This window comes from Dromaius novaehollandiae, chromosome 5 (assembly GCF_036370855.1).
Source record: "Dromaius novaehollandiae isolate bDroNov1 chromosome 5, bDroNov1.hap1, whole genome shotgun sequence".
Classification (NCBI taxonomy): domain Eukaryota; kingdom Metazoa; phylum Chordata; class Aves; order Casuariiformes; family Dromaiidae; genus Dromaius; species Dromaius novaehollandiae.
Window position 1 is genome coordinate 14,414,315 of NC_088102.1, and position 16,411 is coordinate 14,430,725.

At 42.8% G+C, this 16,411-nt stretch overlaps 1 protein-coding gene across 6 annotated transcripts in view; it reads right to left on the reverse strand.

Annotated features, from left to right (window-relative positions):
• The window catches only part of EVL (Enah/Vasp-like), a 152,033-nt gene that overhangs the window by 66,264 nt on the left and 69,358 nt on the right, over window positions 1-16,411 (reverse strand). For 5 of the 6 annotated variants that reach the window (XM_064512081.1, XM_064512080.1, XM_026111410.2 and 2 more), the window contains exons 2-3: window positions 6,527-6,695; window positions 1,429-1,606 (exon numbers count right to left, since the gene is read on the reverse strand). In XM_064512081.1, the coding sequence (XP_064368151.1) occupies window positions 1,429-1,606; window positions 6,527-6,695 (347 nt within the window). Of the gene's footprint in view, window positions 1-1,428; window positions 1,607-6,526; window positions 6,696-15,481; window positions 15,654-16,411 lie in introns of those variants that run through there. The other variant, XM_026111411.2, reaches the window with a different exon arrangement.

Genomic DNA, 16,411 nt, shown 5'->3' on the forward strand with positions numbered 1-16,411 from the left:
CGACCCTTTGAGGGGAGAGATGAAACAAAAAGATGTAAATGGGGGCTTTTGGAAGAAAGCCAAACTCATCATAGGAGTTAAGCCAATGGCTACATCAGGCCCATTTTTACACTCCAAGCAACCGAATTTCGAGGTCTCACCAGGTGGCCTAAAAGGGCTGAGCAGGCATTAGAGATCTTTAGCAGCCAGAGAGCTCTGCACCTTCAGGTACGGGTAGGAACGGGGACCGCCAGCCAGAGTCCCCCCAGAAGTCTCCTACTACAGCACAACTACAGCCAAAAAGGTTCAGGCTGAAAAGGCCAGAATTCAGTCCTCAGTATTTCTGAATGCAGCACAGAATGTAGGACAGTTGCTGCTCTTTGATGACTTTTACTTTTGTCAGCTTAGTAGCATGAATGGAAATAACAAAAGAAAAAAAATATATACTACAAACTTACATTTTAATACGACGTGTTTGTGTTTTGAAGGTTGTCAGGAGATAAGCACGATCTCCATTTAAAGGATATTTGTGGGCTCACAAACTGATATCTCGTGGACAGTTAGTGCTGTACATTAGAGGGCTGCTGTCTAACGTCAATGAGCACTGCACCGAAACTTGGAGGGCAGCAAGTGATGTAAACCTTGAATCACTACATTTTCAAAGGAAAATAAGGCTGTGGGGTATTTTTCTCAGGAAAAACACAATGTGAGTCTTGCTTTCTGTTCCCCCTGCCCAACAGCTACAGAGAGGTCATAGGCATGTAACGGAGGGCAGTGCTTAATCCAGACATTGCAGAGCAGAAACTATTTTGGGCCTCTGTCAAGCTATTGTAACGAAAATTTCACAAAACAGTAATTTTCACTACAAACTTCAACTGCAATCAATATAATATTTATGAACAGCATCTACCAATGTCCAGAATTCAAGCCTTTGCATCTTTTCTTGTCAAATAACCCAGAAGCCACACACTCTTCTTTTAGAAAGCTGGGCTACAACAACAAACGGTTGTAGCTGACACCTAACGCACCGGAAACAAGAGCTCTGAGTTCTATCTCAAAAGGTTTTATAAAACATTGCTAATTTTACTCTAGCTTCTGTTTATTCAAGGTTATACTCTGTCATCTTCCAAGTAATAAAACACATAGGTAAATTCACATAAATCACCGGGGCTACCCGGGCATTCTCAAATAATTAACTATTGATTTTCTGTCATGAATTAAGACACCATGAAAAACTGGAAGGAAGGAGAATAAAGCCTGAAAACATGGATGGTTCCTACCACTGTAAACATTGAGCTGAAGACTGTCTAACAGAGACCAACTTTCTCTTTATTTCTTTTTATTATAATGTGTTTTAAAGCGACATATGATCCAGCACAACTGCACCTGGTGACACAAGCATCATAAAATGGCACAGATTAATATAGAGCACAGCGACTTCTAATTTACCTCCGTCCTGTGAATTCATGATATTCAGAGCAAACAGCATTGCATTGGAGAACGTGGTAGCCTCTTCTTTGCTTGCAAAATTCAAGCCATAGACCTGCCGTGCATCGCGCCATTGATGAAAAGTAGGAGTTGCTTGATTGTATTTCAGTCCTTTCACAATTGAATAATTAATCACTACCTGTGATTTGAGAGAGAGAGGTGAAGGTTAAAAATAGCTCTCTTTTCAGTGGAAAAAGAAGGTCAATTAAACTGGCAATACAGTTCACGTGGTAAATTCATAGACGGCTGCACAGTGAGGCAGTGTGAGTTTTGATGACAGAAGAGACAGATCTGGGGGTGAGATTTACAACAGTTCAAATTCAGCCTCGGGGACTTGCAAGCTAGTTTTGCAAAATCTATTACCTGCTCATGTTTTCTACAGTACCTCCGCAGGATACAGCTGCGCATATACTGCAGACAGATGTCAAGAGTCAGTGCCAGCAGCTGTTGCCATGTTTTGGCGGAGGATCATGCACGGCTGTCAGAAAAGGAGAAAGACAGAGTTCTTGGCACTATCCCTCCCCTCGAGCAGAGAAATGTTTGACTCATTGCACCGGCTTTGGCTTTTTGCTCCTCCCCTGTACCTGATCACCAGCAGCTTTTCATGCTGAGAAAGTTCTCGTCTAGAATCAGATAGGCAGAGACAAAACCAGACGACAAAGTGCTTCCTCTCCCACCTCCTCCCTTGCTGTACATGCTATAATTTCCATCAATGGCTGTCTGCAGCAGAAGGGTGTTTCTGCATGATTTGATTTAATCTGCCAAATACAATGCCATGTTTACCCTTGGCAGGGCACGCTGGATACCAAGGTACACAGTGTGCCCGGGATCAAACCAGAAACCTCCAAAGCTGAAAGCGTAAGCTGCTCTAGGCCGAACCAGAGAGGCAGGGCCTGTTGGCCACAGCACTGGAAAGCCGGATGGGCAAGTCGCAGGGACAGCACCCCAAGATATCCATCTCTGGGGTGACCATGGTACGCTGTTGTGATGTAAATTTAAGAAACAAAATGAAATCTGAACAGAAGGGTTCCTAATCTATCCTCATGAAGATGCATGGTGCAGCTGAGAGGAGAGAGAGATCAGGAAATGGAGGTGCCCTCGCCATCAGCTAGCAGAAGCTGGGGGCAGGAGGGGCCCTTGGTGTGTGCTGCTGGGTTTCCTTCTGGCAAGGGGCACCGTGCCCAGCCTCGGCGAGACGGGAGCAGCAGCAGCGGGCGAGGGAATGGAGAGCCGAGATGTCGCACATCTCTGCCAGCCCCAGGGAGAGCTGGAAGAAAACGACTCGGGGTGTTTCAGAGAGCGAAAGACCTACCCAGCCAGGGCACCTGCAGGGACTCCAGACCTCTTCAGGCCAGCGCCGGCCTTGTCGCTCCCATAACAAGCCCTGTACCCCATATTTGTTGTTACAGACAGATCCTACACACCAGCAAACCCACTAATGTCTTTTTTGCCATCTGATTTTTACAATACTTTGGAAATGGAAAGTTTTATGTTAATGCTATTGCTCCTCAAGCAGTAAGGCATTGGCCTTTTTCTCAAGAGCAGGAAAAGTCTGGGACTTAGTGGTCTAAAGATGCGGTGGCTATGGCGCAGCAGCTCAAAACTGCTACAGTTCGGGCCACATTCTCTATTCCCGTAAGCAGGCCCAAACCTGACCAACTTTAATAAGTTACAGCAGTAATAAATTAGTCCTAAAAAATGTGGTTCAGTCTGTATCACAAGAATGCTGTCACCATTTCACTTCTGGCTTGGGCTCAAATTTGAGAAGTTCCCTCTTCCCCAGGGCCCTGTCCTAGCCGCATCGACACGCAAGCCCCTCCGGAGGTATGACTCACTTCACCTCGCACCCTCCGCCCCATCTATCCGCTCAGCGCCTGCATCTCAACCCTGAGATCACGCTGAGCTGAAATCACTTGAAATAAAATCATCATTTTAAATCCTCAGCTGATCTGGGAAGTCGCTCCTTGCCAGTTAAGCCATGGAGGCTGCTCCTAGGCATGTTTCTGCCTCTGTGAACCTCTCGCGTGCAGTTTAAGCTAACACATTTTACTTTACCTTGTAACAGGCTTCACCCATTCACCACGTAGGCTGGGTTACCATTACACTGACAAGTTGCAACACAGTGGTAAATCGCTTGCTTGCGACTAGAAATCCACTAAAAGAAAATGAACGCTGCATAGAAACATTAGAGCTAATGACGTCAAGTGATTGTAACACTGATCTGGCCATAGCTCTAAAAACACCCTGGCCTCTGTGGCTACTTCAAAGCTTCAAAAAGCTACTTCGGTGTTTTTGAGGACTACTGATCATGCCAGCACGAGTCTAGGCTAACATGCACGTCTGTGCAGAGCAGCAAGAGGAGTTCATTTACTGCCGGTCGTTAACTTAACCCTGCTGCAAGCAGGCACGCAGCGAACGTGTGCCCCAGACCCACGAGGAGAACTGGAGGTCTGAGGACCACTTCCCTGTGCTGAGCGTGGTGCTGAAGCCCTCCCACTCTAACAACCCTGTTTCTCTGTGAGGAACTTTTTAGATGCAATCAGTCAGAACACAAAATAAACACTGATAAGGTAGGCAGCATGGGAAGAGATTATCATAAACTGTAACGCCTGCAGCAAAAGAGGGCTAGAAAACAGAAAAGCAACTAGAGAAAGACAATGAAAGAAGCCTACAGAAGAAGACACGGAGGAAAAAAAGATGATGAAAATGAAAGAGGTGGAGATTATTAGACATGTAATACAAAGCAACAAGAACTAAAAGGGAAACAAAAGGCAGGCAAGGGTGAAGTCATGAAGATTACTCTAGTCTGCACCTTGCCAAAAAGCATGTAATAAAAGTTAAAATCGTTCCTATGTGGTATTATCATGTTACATATTTTCAGCTAGTTTCTCAACTCTTGGAAATCTGCGTAGCTTCATCTGCTTCATTACATGCCAATATCACATATTAGCTGAAAAAAATCAGTCTTTTTCAGAAAAAAATGGCTTTCCTGGCAAAACAACTGCTTTTAATAAAACCTCACTTTCATTGCAGTTTAGCACAACCTGAGAGGAAGCATGAAATGGCTTACGCAGAGACTCATTTTTACTGAAATTCATTTTTGTTCTTCTTAAATGCAATACTTAGCAAGTCTAGAAAACTTATGACTCCACATGAGAATGATATAAAGTATATTAAAATCTGAATCTGCAACTTTCAGAACATTCCTTTTAATACTAATATACTACGCTATCTTGAATTTGCTTCATTCATAACACTGCATTTTTTGTAATCATGTTTAAAACTAGTATTTTCTTTTAGACAGTTCTACATAACTGAGGTAACTTGTACTATTTTTTGTTTGTTTGTGGGAGGACTGTTAGTCTTCAAACTCTAGAAGAATATATTCTTATATCTGTTTCCTTCTGAATTCAGTTGTTTTTAGGTGACACTCATCCTCTTCATAAATAACAACATTTGCAAGCAAATATAATGTTAAATTTAATGCAAAACATTTAAAATATAGATCAAGACTCAAGTTTGAGATATATTCTACCCTTTAAATCATATACTCTCATTAAGACAGACCTCTAGCATGTATATACACGCATAGCTCAGGAGACCTTTGTGTGCGAGTTTTACACCAGGAGTTCAGCTGCATCGTAGTGTTAAAGAATAGCAAACTGAATATACCACTGCTCTGATCTACTTCTTTTGGTGCTACAGCATTGCAGCTTAAAGATAGACAAATGCTTAAGAATCTTGATGAATTAGACCTTAGCATTAAAAGCAATAAATAATTTTTAAGATGACATAAGCAAATACTTCTTTCAAAAAAGGGTCCGGCCGGAGGAGGGGTGCGCTAATTTCCATAACAGTTGATTGTACCCACTGAAAACCATTGGCATTCACCTGCTGGCTAGGTAAAATATCTTGTATTTTTAAAATGGAACTAAATTAATATATTGCCTTTGCTCTACTGAGAACGGTAACAACAGAGGCAAAAGATAATGCAGGTGGTTCAGAAGGGCACCGCACATAGCTGAAAGCCAATGTGCTAAAGAAAAAGTATATTTCTATTTGAGTTTTCCTTTTTCAAACTCATAATAGCGCATATGTATAGCGCATATGTACAGCGCATAAAAGGCATATTAACATCTCCGGGAAGCAGCTCAAATAGCTTTTGAAAGTGGCTCCACGAGGCGGCTCAGGGCTCTCTGCCCCCAGGAAATCACCCACGTTTTCCCCGGCGCCTCTGCTGGTGCGGTGAGCAGACGGGCGGCTGGAGGAGCTCAGCTCTCGCGCCGGCCTCACGCAGCGTCCCCAGGCTCCTCAACCCCTGCCCTAAAATGCTAACGGGATTCATGCAGAGCATCGCTATTTTAGGCAGGGGTATTTTTGCTCTCTAAAACACAAATATGCCAGTTCTTCTAAGGAAGGGGCTGACCGGCACATGCAGCCGTCGCTGGCGAGAGCCGCCGCAGGGCTCAGCGCCGCGCTGCGTCGGCCAAGGGGGGCCGGATCCCAGCCCGATTACGCAAATCCCACCTAACGACGCTAATGCCCGGGGAGGGCCCGCAGACTTAGGCCAGCGTAAATCAGATCAGAGCGTGCATCTAGGATTTTAAAATGCATTACGGGGAACTAATTACTTATCACAGCAATGTAACTATCACACTTTATGCAATGGGCAACAGAGAGTGATTTTTTTTTTTTTTTGGTATATATAATACTAAAAATGAGCAAAAAGTAGATTAAGGGAAGCTGAGAGTAAAACCTGCAGTACAAAATAAGATTCATTTCACAAGCAAAGAGGGGGTAAAAGATCATATTAAATTCTTCCCGGCAATTACCAAAAGCTCTCTTTACACATACAGAACAAATAAACAGTCATAAATGGTGCTACAATCCATGCACACAAAAAAAAAAAAAAAAACCATACAAAATCTGAATGATTGGAGTAAACAGAAAGTAATGTTGCAGGGAGCAGGAAACGTTGCTAGACTGCCTTAACTATATAACCCACGGTATGGAACGAGATCAAAGGTTAATGCACAGGAAACTTAATACAGTTACTCACTTGTTGATCTTGCAGTTTAACTCCAACTACTCTAAAGGTGTTAGTGGCAATGTTGTGGTATATGTTGATTCTGCTGAATCCCTGCTGTCCAGGTTTGATTGGCACCCATTTCTTACTGGTATCGTCATAGACCATGACTGAAGCCCGGGCTTGGCAGATACTCTGTTCACTGGAGAGCAAACACAACACGAGCAGAAGAAACAGTGAATTTGCTGTCTACTACCAGACACATCTCAAGGAAAAGACAACAGAAATTATTAAATCATTTAAAATGTGCATCTTACTATAAGTCTACTAATCCTTCCAACACAGGCACTTCACAATCTGCTTGTTAAATTAAAGCTTGCACGTATGTGTTCATACACTTAAAGAATCTCCAGCACACTACTGTTTCGAACTGATAATCTATTTTATATACAAATATTAGGCCCTAAGGAATAACTTGTATCGCACACATTTTATGAAAATTGTCCAGTAGTACGAATGCTCTATTTATTTTATGTACCTATTGGAAGCCTTTCACATTCGTATGAAAGTTTACTAATATTTTATAGCTTAGTGACAAAATAAACATGACATAAAAAGCTCAGCCACACATTTAAAATTGGAAGCAAGCAGACCCTGAACCAAAAGCCACGTTAGGTAAACTGAAGAAATCAATTAAGTTAATCCAGCTAACGTCTAATACTCAGACCCGGTGACGCACTTAGAAGTCCAAGAATACACGTACAAAACACACAAGATCTCTTTTTTCTTTCATCCTAAGAGGAAAAAAAATGGGAAAGGGAACCCATAACTTCATACATTTCCGTGTTAAAGTGCATAGCCATTATTTTAAATAGCATTAATATATAACTATTTTTGTTCTGCAGAACCACAGAAATTTGTAATTTCTCTACATCGTGCTTGCATATTACTGACAAATATATTAGTACACTAGACAAGTTGTGCACATCCAGATTCATACTAAAATGCATCTCTTCTGTAAAAAAGAAAAACATTTGGCAAATATCGTTGAGGTGATAGGTCAGTATGGATCATAGTGCTTTACAAACACCACTGGCATTTTTGGAATGCCATTCATTTTAATCCTTTCTATTCTGAATTCACAGCAACTCTACTTACACAAGAGGAAATAAGTTCTATGAGGAAAAATAAATCTTCTAAACTGGAGATTTGAGATCTTTGAACATAGGGATTTCCTATGAGCAAATAGTGCAGGTCAGACCTAAATAAAACTGTTATGGTTTGTGTCTTCCATAAACCTTAAATTCATAACCCTCGTATTATCTACAGGCCTATAGGGCCTGTTTTTATACATGCCTCTTTTTCTTAGTCCAAGCTATATTAAATAATTTTCAACAATGCAGTATCAAGCGTAAGCTGCTTTGCACACAAATCCTTTTTTCCCCTCGTTGCACACACTGCTTTGCTTTGGTTTTGCCTCAGTAGTGCCTCACTTTCACACCAATATGTGAGAAGCTCCTCAGTGGGGCTAAACCATATCACTGCATTGCCACTGCAGCCAAATTGCACCACTTGTAAATTATGCCAACTGTTAAGAAACTAAACTGCTCAACCACATCATTGTCATCATTTTAATGAAAGGGAGCACATTACTGTAAGTATTACGAGGATCTAGATAGATTAGATAGCAGATATCTGCTATTTTTTCAATCTTTCCTGATTCATGGATCTCAAAAAGATGATTTCCAAGGCAGATGCATGCCTCATTGTAAATTAAAGCCTACTGATGCTTGGCTCGTTTCATCAGTCACTGCCCAGAGCCCTCCAAGGAGCCCACAGACTTGCCCTAGGTTGTGGGCAAGAGCCTGAAGGCGCTGGGGTTTGCAGTGGGAACAGTGACACTTGGCAGACATATCCGTAAAGAACAAAGCAAGAAAATTCAGAACAAAGTGTATTTTTATTACATACCATGGAAACCATTACTAGAGCATATGGGAAATATATTCAGATCAGCCTGAAAGACTAAACATTATTTTATTTATACACTTCAGGATTTATAAAAACAAGCTCTTCCACCAGCAGTTGCTGTTGTTTTGTTCTGCGAGACAGGGACTGCCTTATTATTTTCTGTTGTACCACAAAGAGTCAGAAATCTTCAGTCAGTGCATTTAAGAATGATGTACTTGTTGTTTAGCAGCTTGTTAAACCTCTGGGCATAAATGAAGCAACCACAAAATTTCCATTGCTTAAAAGTTTCTTCCGAAAATCTCATCTCTGCTGTTTATAAATGAAGATAGCACAGACTGTGGAGACAGGGAGATGGCTTCCCCTTTTGCTCTCCACCTCCTCCCCTCCCTTTCTTTCTATTTCCAACACACGATTGCATGTAAAAGCATCAGTGGATCGATAACTGTCCAAACCAAGCAGGAAGCTCGGAGCCTGCAAACACCTGGGATTCGTTCTGTAGCAACTCAGTGCCAGGACATCAAGAACAGACCCCACAGTGCAACGCATCTGCTCCCAGCAGACAAACGCTAATAACTTCTCCAAGATACCTGAACAAGGTCTGCACCTTTACTGATGTATTTACCCAGCAAATACCTCTATATTACTTTTTATTTATTTATTTATTTTTTAAAGTAAACTGGTGTCTTGTGGCATCTTTCCTATGGTTGTAGTCTGAGACTAGCAGCCGAGGGATTTGAACTCACTCCAGTGCGCCTAAATCTCCCGCTAGAGCAAGAACCGCATCAGACAGGCAGGAGTGGGTCCTCCAAATGATCTGGAGGACAGTCACCCTACCTGGTTTCACGGACAGGGAGGAAGGGAAAGAAACACACCAGCAAAAAACAAGTACACTGGATTTTCTTTGCCATGTGGATGTGGAAAGGCTAAAAATAGCCTCCAGTGTGGTGCTGCCCACCTACCTGTGTCTAGTCCCATCTGCAGGTGTAGAGCTGGCGGGCAATGGCAGCCTGCCCAGGACCACAGCAGCCCCTACCCCAGTGAGCCTGCTGGCTGTAAGCTTCACACGTGGCCAGTGTGACACCAGGCCCTGTCCCTAAAGCCTCATCAGTCACTACAAGCCTTGGTGTACTAAAATAAGCAGAAGTGTGCCACTGGTTTCATCAGAGCACACCTGGGACCCAACGTATGGACCAGATGTTGTTTGCATTTGAGATGAAGTTTGAAACCCACAGTTATCAAGGACTCCTTAATTAGTCAAAAGTAATTCAATTATCCTTACTTACAACAAAGAGAGTGCACCTAACCGTACCCAAATGAGGGCCTTATCTTGGCATCATTCGCAACACCGTATCGAGATCCCAATGCATACAGCAACTTTGCTGTCAAGAGCTTCAGAAAAAAAACACTACAATCCCTTGATGGAAATACAGATGTAGGCCCCCGGAGCAATATTTAATGCATGACAATCAATTGTTACCGTAACATAAAACAACACATCGAGCTCAATTCCTGCTCTCCCTGCAGTCAATGGAAGTTTTTCATCATTCATTTAAATGGTAAAAGGATTAAGCCTGTCGTCTGGCCTCCAGTGAAACAACGGAAAGGAACATAAAACAAGCACAAGGGGTATCCCTTCCTGCAGAGCACTTCATCAATCTTTTAAAACCTAAAAGGCCTCCAGGGACCCTTTTCTAGCTTACTGTCTCACCCTAAATGGAGGTGTAGCTCTTTATGCCTGAAGACTCTTTACTCATCCTACCCACAAAAATGACAACTATCCCACCGCTGCTTTAAGGGGCTTCCCTGCAAACGGTTCAGAAAAGGTTTGATCCAATGTCAATGAGAATCTTTCTGTTATGCTCTGTGGATTACGTTGTTTTAAATGTAAATCAAATAACATTGATTTCACAAAGCTCCAGCAAAATTTCCTTTTATTTTGTGGACCATACACCATTGAAACTTATGTCAGCTATACATAACAGGTAATAAAAATGGTTTTAGTCACGCTATTGTGCATACTCAATATTCCTTCTCCATGAGAAGAGTCTGGCGAGTATCATCATTTATAAAGTCGAGACTGTAGCTTCAAGAACTTGCCCTGTTTTCCTATGAATATATATATAAATTATTGGAAAATGGGTGTATGTTGGAGAAGATTCAGCAAGTTTCACACACCATTCCAAATATTACTAATTCCCCTACTCATTTTTTAAGTTATGTTAAGACGCAAGCTGTCAGACTCTTTTTTATCTGCCTGGGTTTCCACCATAGACAATTATATGAAAGATAAAAAATCCATCATGGAGAGGTCTTAATTACAAACTAGTTCAGGTTCCACAAGACCACTGCCATGCATATACTCTTACCATCAAAATCAATGTGCTGCAGCATGCTGTAAGGTAGATTTGAGACATCTTATTTACATGGGGGGGGGGGGAAATCTGCCTAGCGACCCCTGTACATCTGAATCCTAATACCCATTCTTATCTATTCTGAAAGCATTTTCTCCTGAGTGCTCCCCCCATCTGTGGGATGGTGAACCTCTGTAACAGGACCACTTGTTCGCTTGAAGGTAGAGCAAACGTGCTTAACCGCGTATCTGCTAGTAGCAGACTGCACTGGGAAATCCTTCGTTGACAGCTGGTTCCTAAAATCCAGCATCCATTATTGAGATTTATACTGCTTCAGTCCAGTAAATTCTATACTAATCCAAAAAATCTGAGCAGTTCTGTCTGAAGTTGGTCTCCAAATCTGATGAAGTTCTTAGCCCTGTGATATTTTCCCTTGTTAAAAAAACAAAAAACAAAAACCAAGCAAACTTGCTGCTGATACTGCTTGCTTTATTCTGTGTAGCCCATTTCCACCAACTCTCTTTTGTCTTTTCTGTTTTGAGTTTCTCTTTACTGCAGTGCAGGTTACCTAATTTGGAGCTGACCCTTCCTGAAGTAGCCTAGCTTCAGTGAAAGCAATTAGGCAACACCAGCACTTGGGCTGTATGGGATGCTTGGACCAGTAACACATACTTGCTGCATCCTTGTTACATTACTAGCTCCACTGTCAACAGCATTTCCATCCCCAAATGGGACACTTCAAGCTTAGAGGGACATTCTTAAATGTACAAAGTACATTTAAAAGTACAGACACTACTGCGTTTGGATAGCACTTAGAGATAGCCATCTATTATACCTTGAACCAGTGCTGCAATGGAGGCAACTTCATCCCGAAGCGCCTACTCTTCTTTCTGTGCAGAGCTTGAAAAACGCAGCCCCGTTCTTTCTGGCTTTCTGTAAACTTGTAACTGACATGGACTCACAGCCAAAAAAGAGTTGCAAAAGGATATGGAAAAGATAACATAGAGAGTCTTAGGGAAGATACCTGTATTTTTTGTGGATTATCACATGAGCCTTCATTGACCTGCTTGATGTTACCTGGCTGACTGTAGGCAATTAAATACGAGAAGGAAAATTCGCTTGGCGTAAACTGTGAAAGCTCCCCTGATGGGAATCAAACTCTCGTGCTTCAAACCCACTACGGAGCTACCTCTTTTTAACCTGCTCATGATTCGCTCGCCTTCAAAGGAGCTCAAATCCAACTTTCTTAGAAAATGCAAACAGTGACCTTTGTGAACATTTATCTTATTTCTGATTTCCTTTTCCCATGCATTTTCTTTCCTTTTTTCCCTCCACATTAAAAATTATTTTTTGACTGGTCTAATGAGCCCTATTGGTATCATAAATTGTTAACACTTCTTCACCCGAGACTTGTCCCGACTGGGAGCAAACCGTCAGCACACAGAGTGGGTGAGATACCTCACAAGCCATTGAGCACAGCTCACTCTCTAACGGTCCACTGAGCCTGACTACAAAAAGTCACAGTCGTGTGGTTAAAACTGACACGCAAGACTTAGATGCTGATGCCGAATTAAGAAGCTGACAGAATTCTCCTGCTGTTAGTTTTAAAATAGCTAGTGTAAATATAAAATCCTGTATATGGAGATGTGTGGTCTGTGTGATATGTATCTGTGTTAACCTCAAAATCAGCAAGCTACAGGTCATGTTCCTGCAGCATTTAAAGCAAACTGCAAACTTGGATGGACTGATATGTTGACCAGATTTTATGTGGTTTCATTACAGCAAACCGGCGTGCAGGGAAAGAATTTCACTTACCCTCTTTAAGAAACAGGGGGACATTTCTGTCTGGATACTGGATTTACAGAAGAAAAGTCCTGGGAGCCCCTCTGAACAGGAAACAGTCAGGCCATACAGGCTCATATATACGGTATCTGAAGTCTTAGCTCATTACTGATATGACTTGCTCAAGCACTAACTTCTTCTTGCCATGGTGAAATGGTTCTCAAGCCTTCGCACCAGAGAGTCACTGCCGGCTTTGCTCATCACCCGTTTCTTGCTGGGAGCCACATTTCTGCAACAGCATGTCAGCAGGGCTTGTGACCCAGCTGGGAACTCCTGCTTCGAACTCAACTTCCCTCTGCAGCAACCCCGCAGGACTCGCCGCATCGCAGTCCTTCCCTGCCTCCATCCCAGGGTGCCGCCGAGCCTACTTCCCCAGCAACGCAGCAAAACTTCATCCTGAAACTACGGCATTTAGCCACGGACCGAACTAAAGGACAGTGCGAACCTATAGGGGTTTTACATATAGATGAGTGCTGTTCATCTTCAGTGACATGCAGACCTCTGACTATTTTCTAGCAGACATTTAGAAAAACAGTAGTTGCAGTCTCACATATAAGGTGGGGGGAACGACAACCACTGCCTCCATTTGCTTGTCTGAGCTCCCTTTCTTGGGACCCCTCCAAAAAGTAATGCATGGGCCCCACGGCCAGAAGTCCTCAACTCGCACCCATTCCTCGTTGTCTGCCTGCGCAGAGACCCCCACGACGGGGCATCCGTTCCCCTCACCAGCCTCATGTGAAGCCCGGTTCACAGGGGAGCTGCTATTTCTGGTCTCCTGCTCTCCTCGTCAGGACACGTGGAGAGCTGCCGTCGGAGCTCAGCTCCCGCCGTGCCGCCAGCAGGAGCAGAGCCTTTGGCACTGAGCACCTGCCCGCAGGTGCCTGGCCTGAGCATCTTCTTCACTGCTAAACTGCAGCATCTAACCAGTTTAATATTAAATAATTACAAGAAAATTGTGGGTATACAATGCCTCTTTTATAAGCAGCTCTGAGAAAGATTGACAGTGTTAAATAAATTAAGAGTCATGACATGCCTGCAAAACGAAAGGCACATTTTACAGACTGAGGAATTGAAATAGCTGGTACCTACACAGCAGGAACGAGCATAAGACGAACACCAGTTCACCTCCATAAGGAAGAGCATTTAAGAATTATTCTCCTTTCTGCTAGCAATGAGACATTCATTTGAATCATCCTTATTTTACTGGCACACCCACTGGGAATTGCCACGTCCAGTAACTGCTCATTGCAGACATCCATTCCAGACACTTCAGCTGGAAACCAAAAAAGAGACACCCTCAAGAGCACCCAGCTCTCAGGCGGAGCCAGGACTCTGGGAGATTAGCTGCTAAATTTGGAAAAATTCATGCAGTCCTGGCATGACCAAAGAAACATATATATCTTTCTGTCACACCTCAGTGCTCTTGAGATGTAAGTGAGCAGAAATACAAAAAATAACTTATGTATGCAAAAAGCTAACACAGGGGAAGAGCAGTTTCACATGGGCCCCACCATCACTGCATAACTGTCAGTCCTGCAGTGCCACCAGCAAAATCCTGCCCTCTCCATCCAGCGCGACGTCTAAATACCCAATCTGCCAGTCGGTGCAGATTTAGGGCCAGTGGAGTGGCCGCAGATTTACGCCTCTGTAAGCCAGCACATCTGTTTAGTTTATATTCCTGAGAATTTGATACTACTTGGTGGAGTTAATTTTAACACATTGCTTTCTGGTATGTTTTACAAATTAAAACATAAGTAGCTAAACAACCCTAAGGGAAATGCCACTCATCATTATCTCAACTGAACACCTTAAAAAACGCTTTAGCGGAACCGCTTTGCAGTGGAAGTGTAGTGATTCAGAGTCAGAAGTGCCGTCACGGACAAACAGCCAGACTCAGAGACACGCGAGGAAAAGAAAGAAACTTTCCCTTGATCTTCCACCTATTCCAACAAGGTACAGTGGCTTCTGTCTCCTAGTGGAGAAGCTCCATTGCTCTGTTAATGCTTTAAATCATGCAATGTTTCTTTCTACAGCGAAGAGTGGTTCACTTTCGGGTTTTGCACACCACCTTGAAGATACACTTCAGGAGTTCCTAAAACTAAATATTATGTAAATGTTCAGAAGTTCCTAAAAATAAACATAAAGTAAACGCCCTGGGGTGACACTGTGAACTCAACTAGTGTACAAACACACATTAAGATAAAACAGTAAAAATCAATTTTGCTAGACCAGGTTGCTATTAATATAAACTATTTCCCTTCACCATTAAATTAGAGAAATAAAAACAGTAAGTAACTCATCTTGTAAAATACACTGCATGCAAAACCTGACACTGAACTGTCAAATGAAATCACATGATGGAGTGCTCTCAGTCATGAACCAGTCAAAGGCATGCTTCAGGAGAACAGCACTTCAAACAAAAGTTTTAAAGGTCATAAGCATAACTAATAGTCAGAGGGGCACACTCATAAGTGGATACAACAAATCAGCATAAAGGTCTTTTACTACAGCTGGTTTATCTTTAATCCCAAAAGAAACGCAAATAAATCTAGGACAATTCCTCTGGCTTCAATGGAGTCGCACCAGGAATGAACGCAGCTCAATGAATCAAGTCAGCTGCTCCCTCACTACCAGCAGCAGCATATTAATGTATTATTGCCATAAAAGCTTAATTACCATTTTATAAAATTATACATTATCCTATGATGCTATAACTAAAAAGCAGACCATGTGCATGTATGACAATACACACTTGCCTTTCTATTCGCTCCCATCAGCTCTGTTCAATAGATCCCTGTCATTAGGAGCGCAGCCCTCAGATACTTACGTGCCTGCCATTGAGGAAGAACTGGTCAGGTAATCCCGGAATAGTATCTGCTCAAATCTGGCACGTGCACTGGAAGCCAAATACCTTATTTCACCAGATTATAGAGCAGAAGAAACTGGCAGCGAGACAACCCAAGAGTCTACACGAAGGCTTATAACCAAAACAGGAAAAGGAAGCTTCATCAAGAAAGCAAAAGGGCAGGAAGCAACACTTGCAAGGGAGGGGCAGGGCAAGGGACTGTAAAGAAGAAACGTATTATTTCTTTCAGCTGATTTACTGAACAAAAGTCCAAACAGTATGGATTAAGATTAGATGGGCTGCCTTTTCCTCATTGGTGGCATGGATATTAAAATCCTTTCACTTATTTTTCCAAGGCACAGGTTCACTCTCCAAGAAAAGAAAAAGCAAACAAACCTAAGACCCAGAAAAAAAATTACCATTAGTCATTCACAGCAGGGAAACAAGCAGGCATGGTGCATAACCAAACCCAGAGGCCCTGTCTGCACCGAGGGCCCCTCTCCAACCACGCAGCCGGTCTCACACTCTTGCTGGCTGGGGGCCAGCTCCAGCCCCAAAGTTGAATTAGCATGGCACCGTGCCCAAGCCACCATACTCTGACTCTCAGCTAGCGTGGCAGTACAGCTTCTGGGCTCAAGCTGGCTTAAACGTGCTTAACTCAGGGTCCAGACAGAGCAAATGCTTTTTTCCATGGTCAGTCTCTGACTCCGTAGTCCTATTCAGGGCATCACTAGCAATGCATAAACTGAGCAACCCTCATCTGCACCAAAGGAGGTGATCAATCAGGTAGCTTAGAGAGGGATATCGTTGAAACATCCAACATTAAAAACAAAATATTTGCTCCAAGGGTTGTATGTAAGTAGTGCGTGCCTTCCTTCCATCATGGGTAACCTGGCAGAGCTCTAGTTTGGG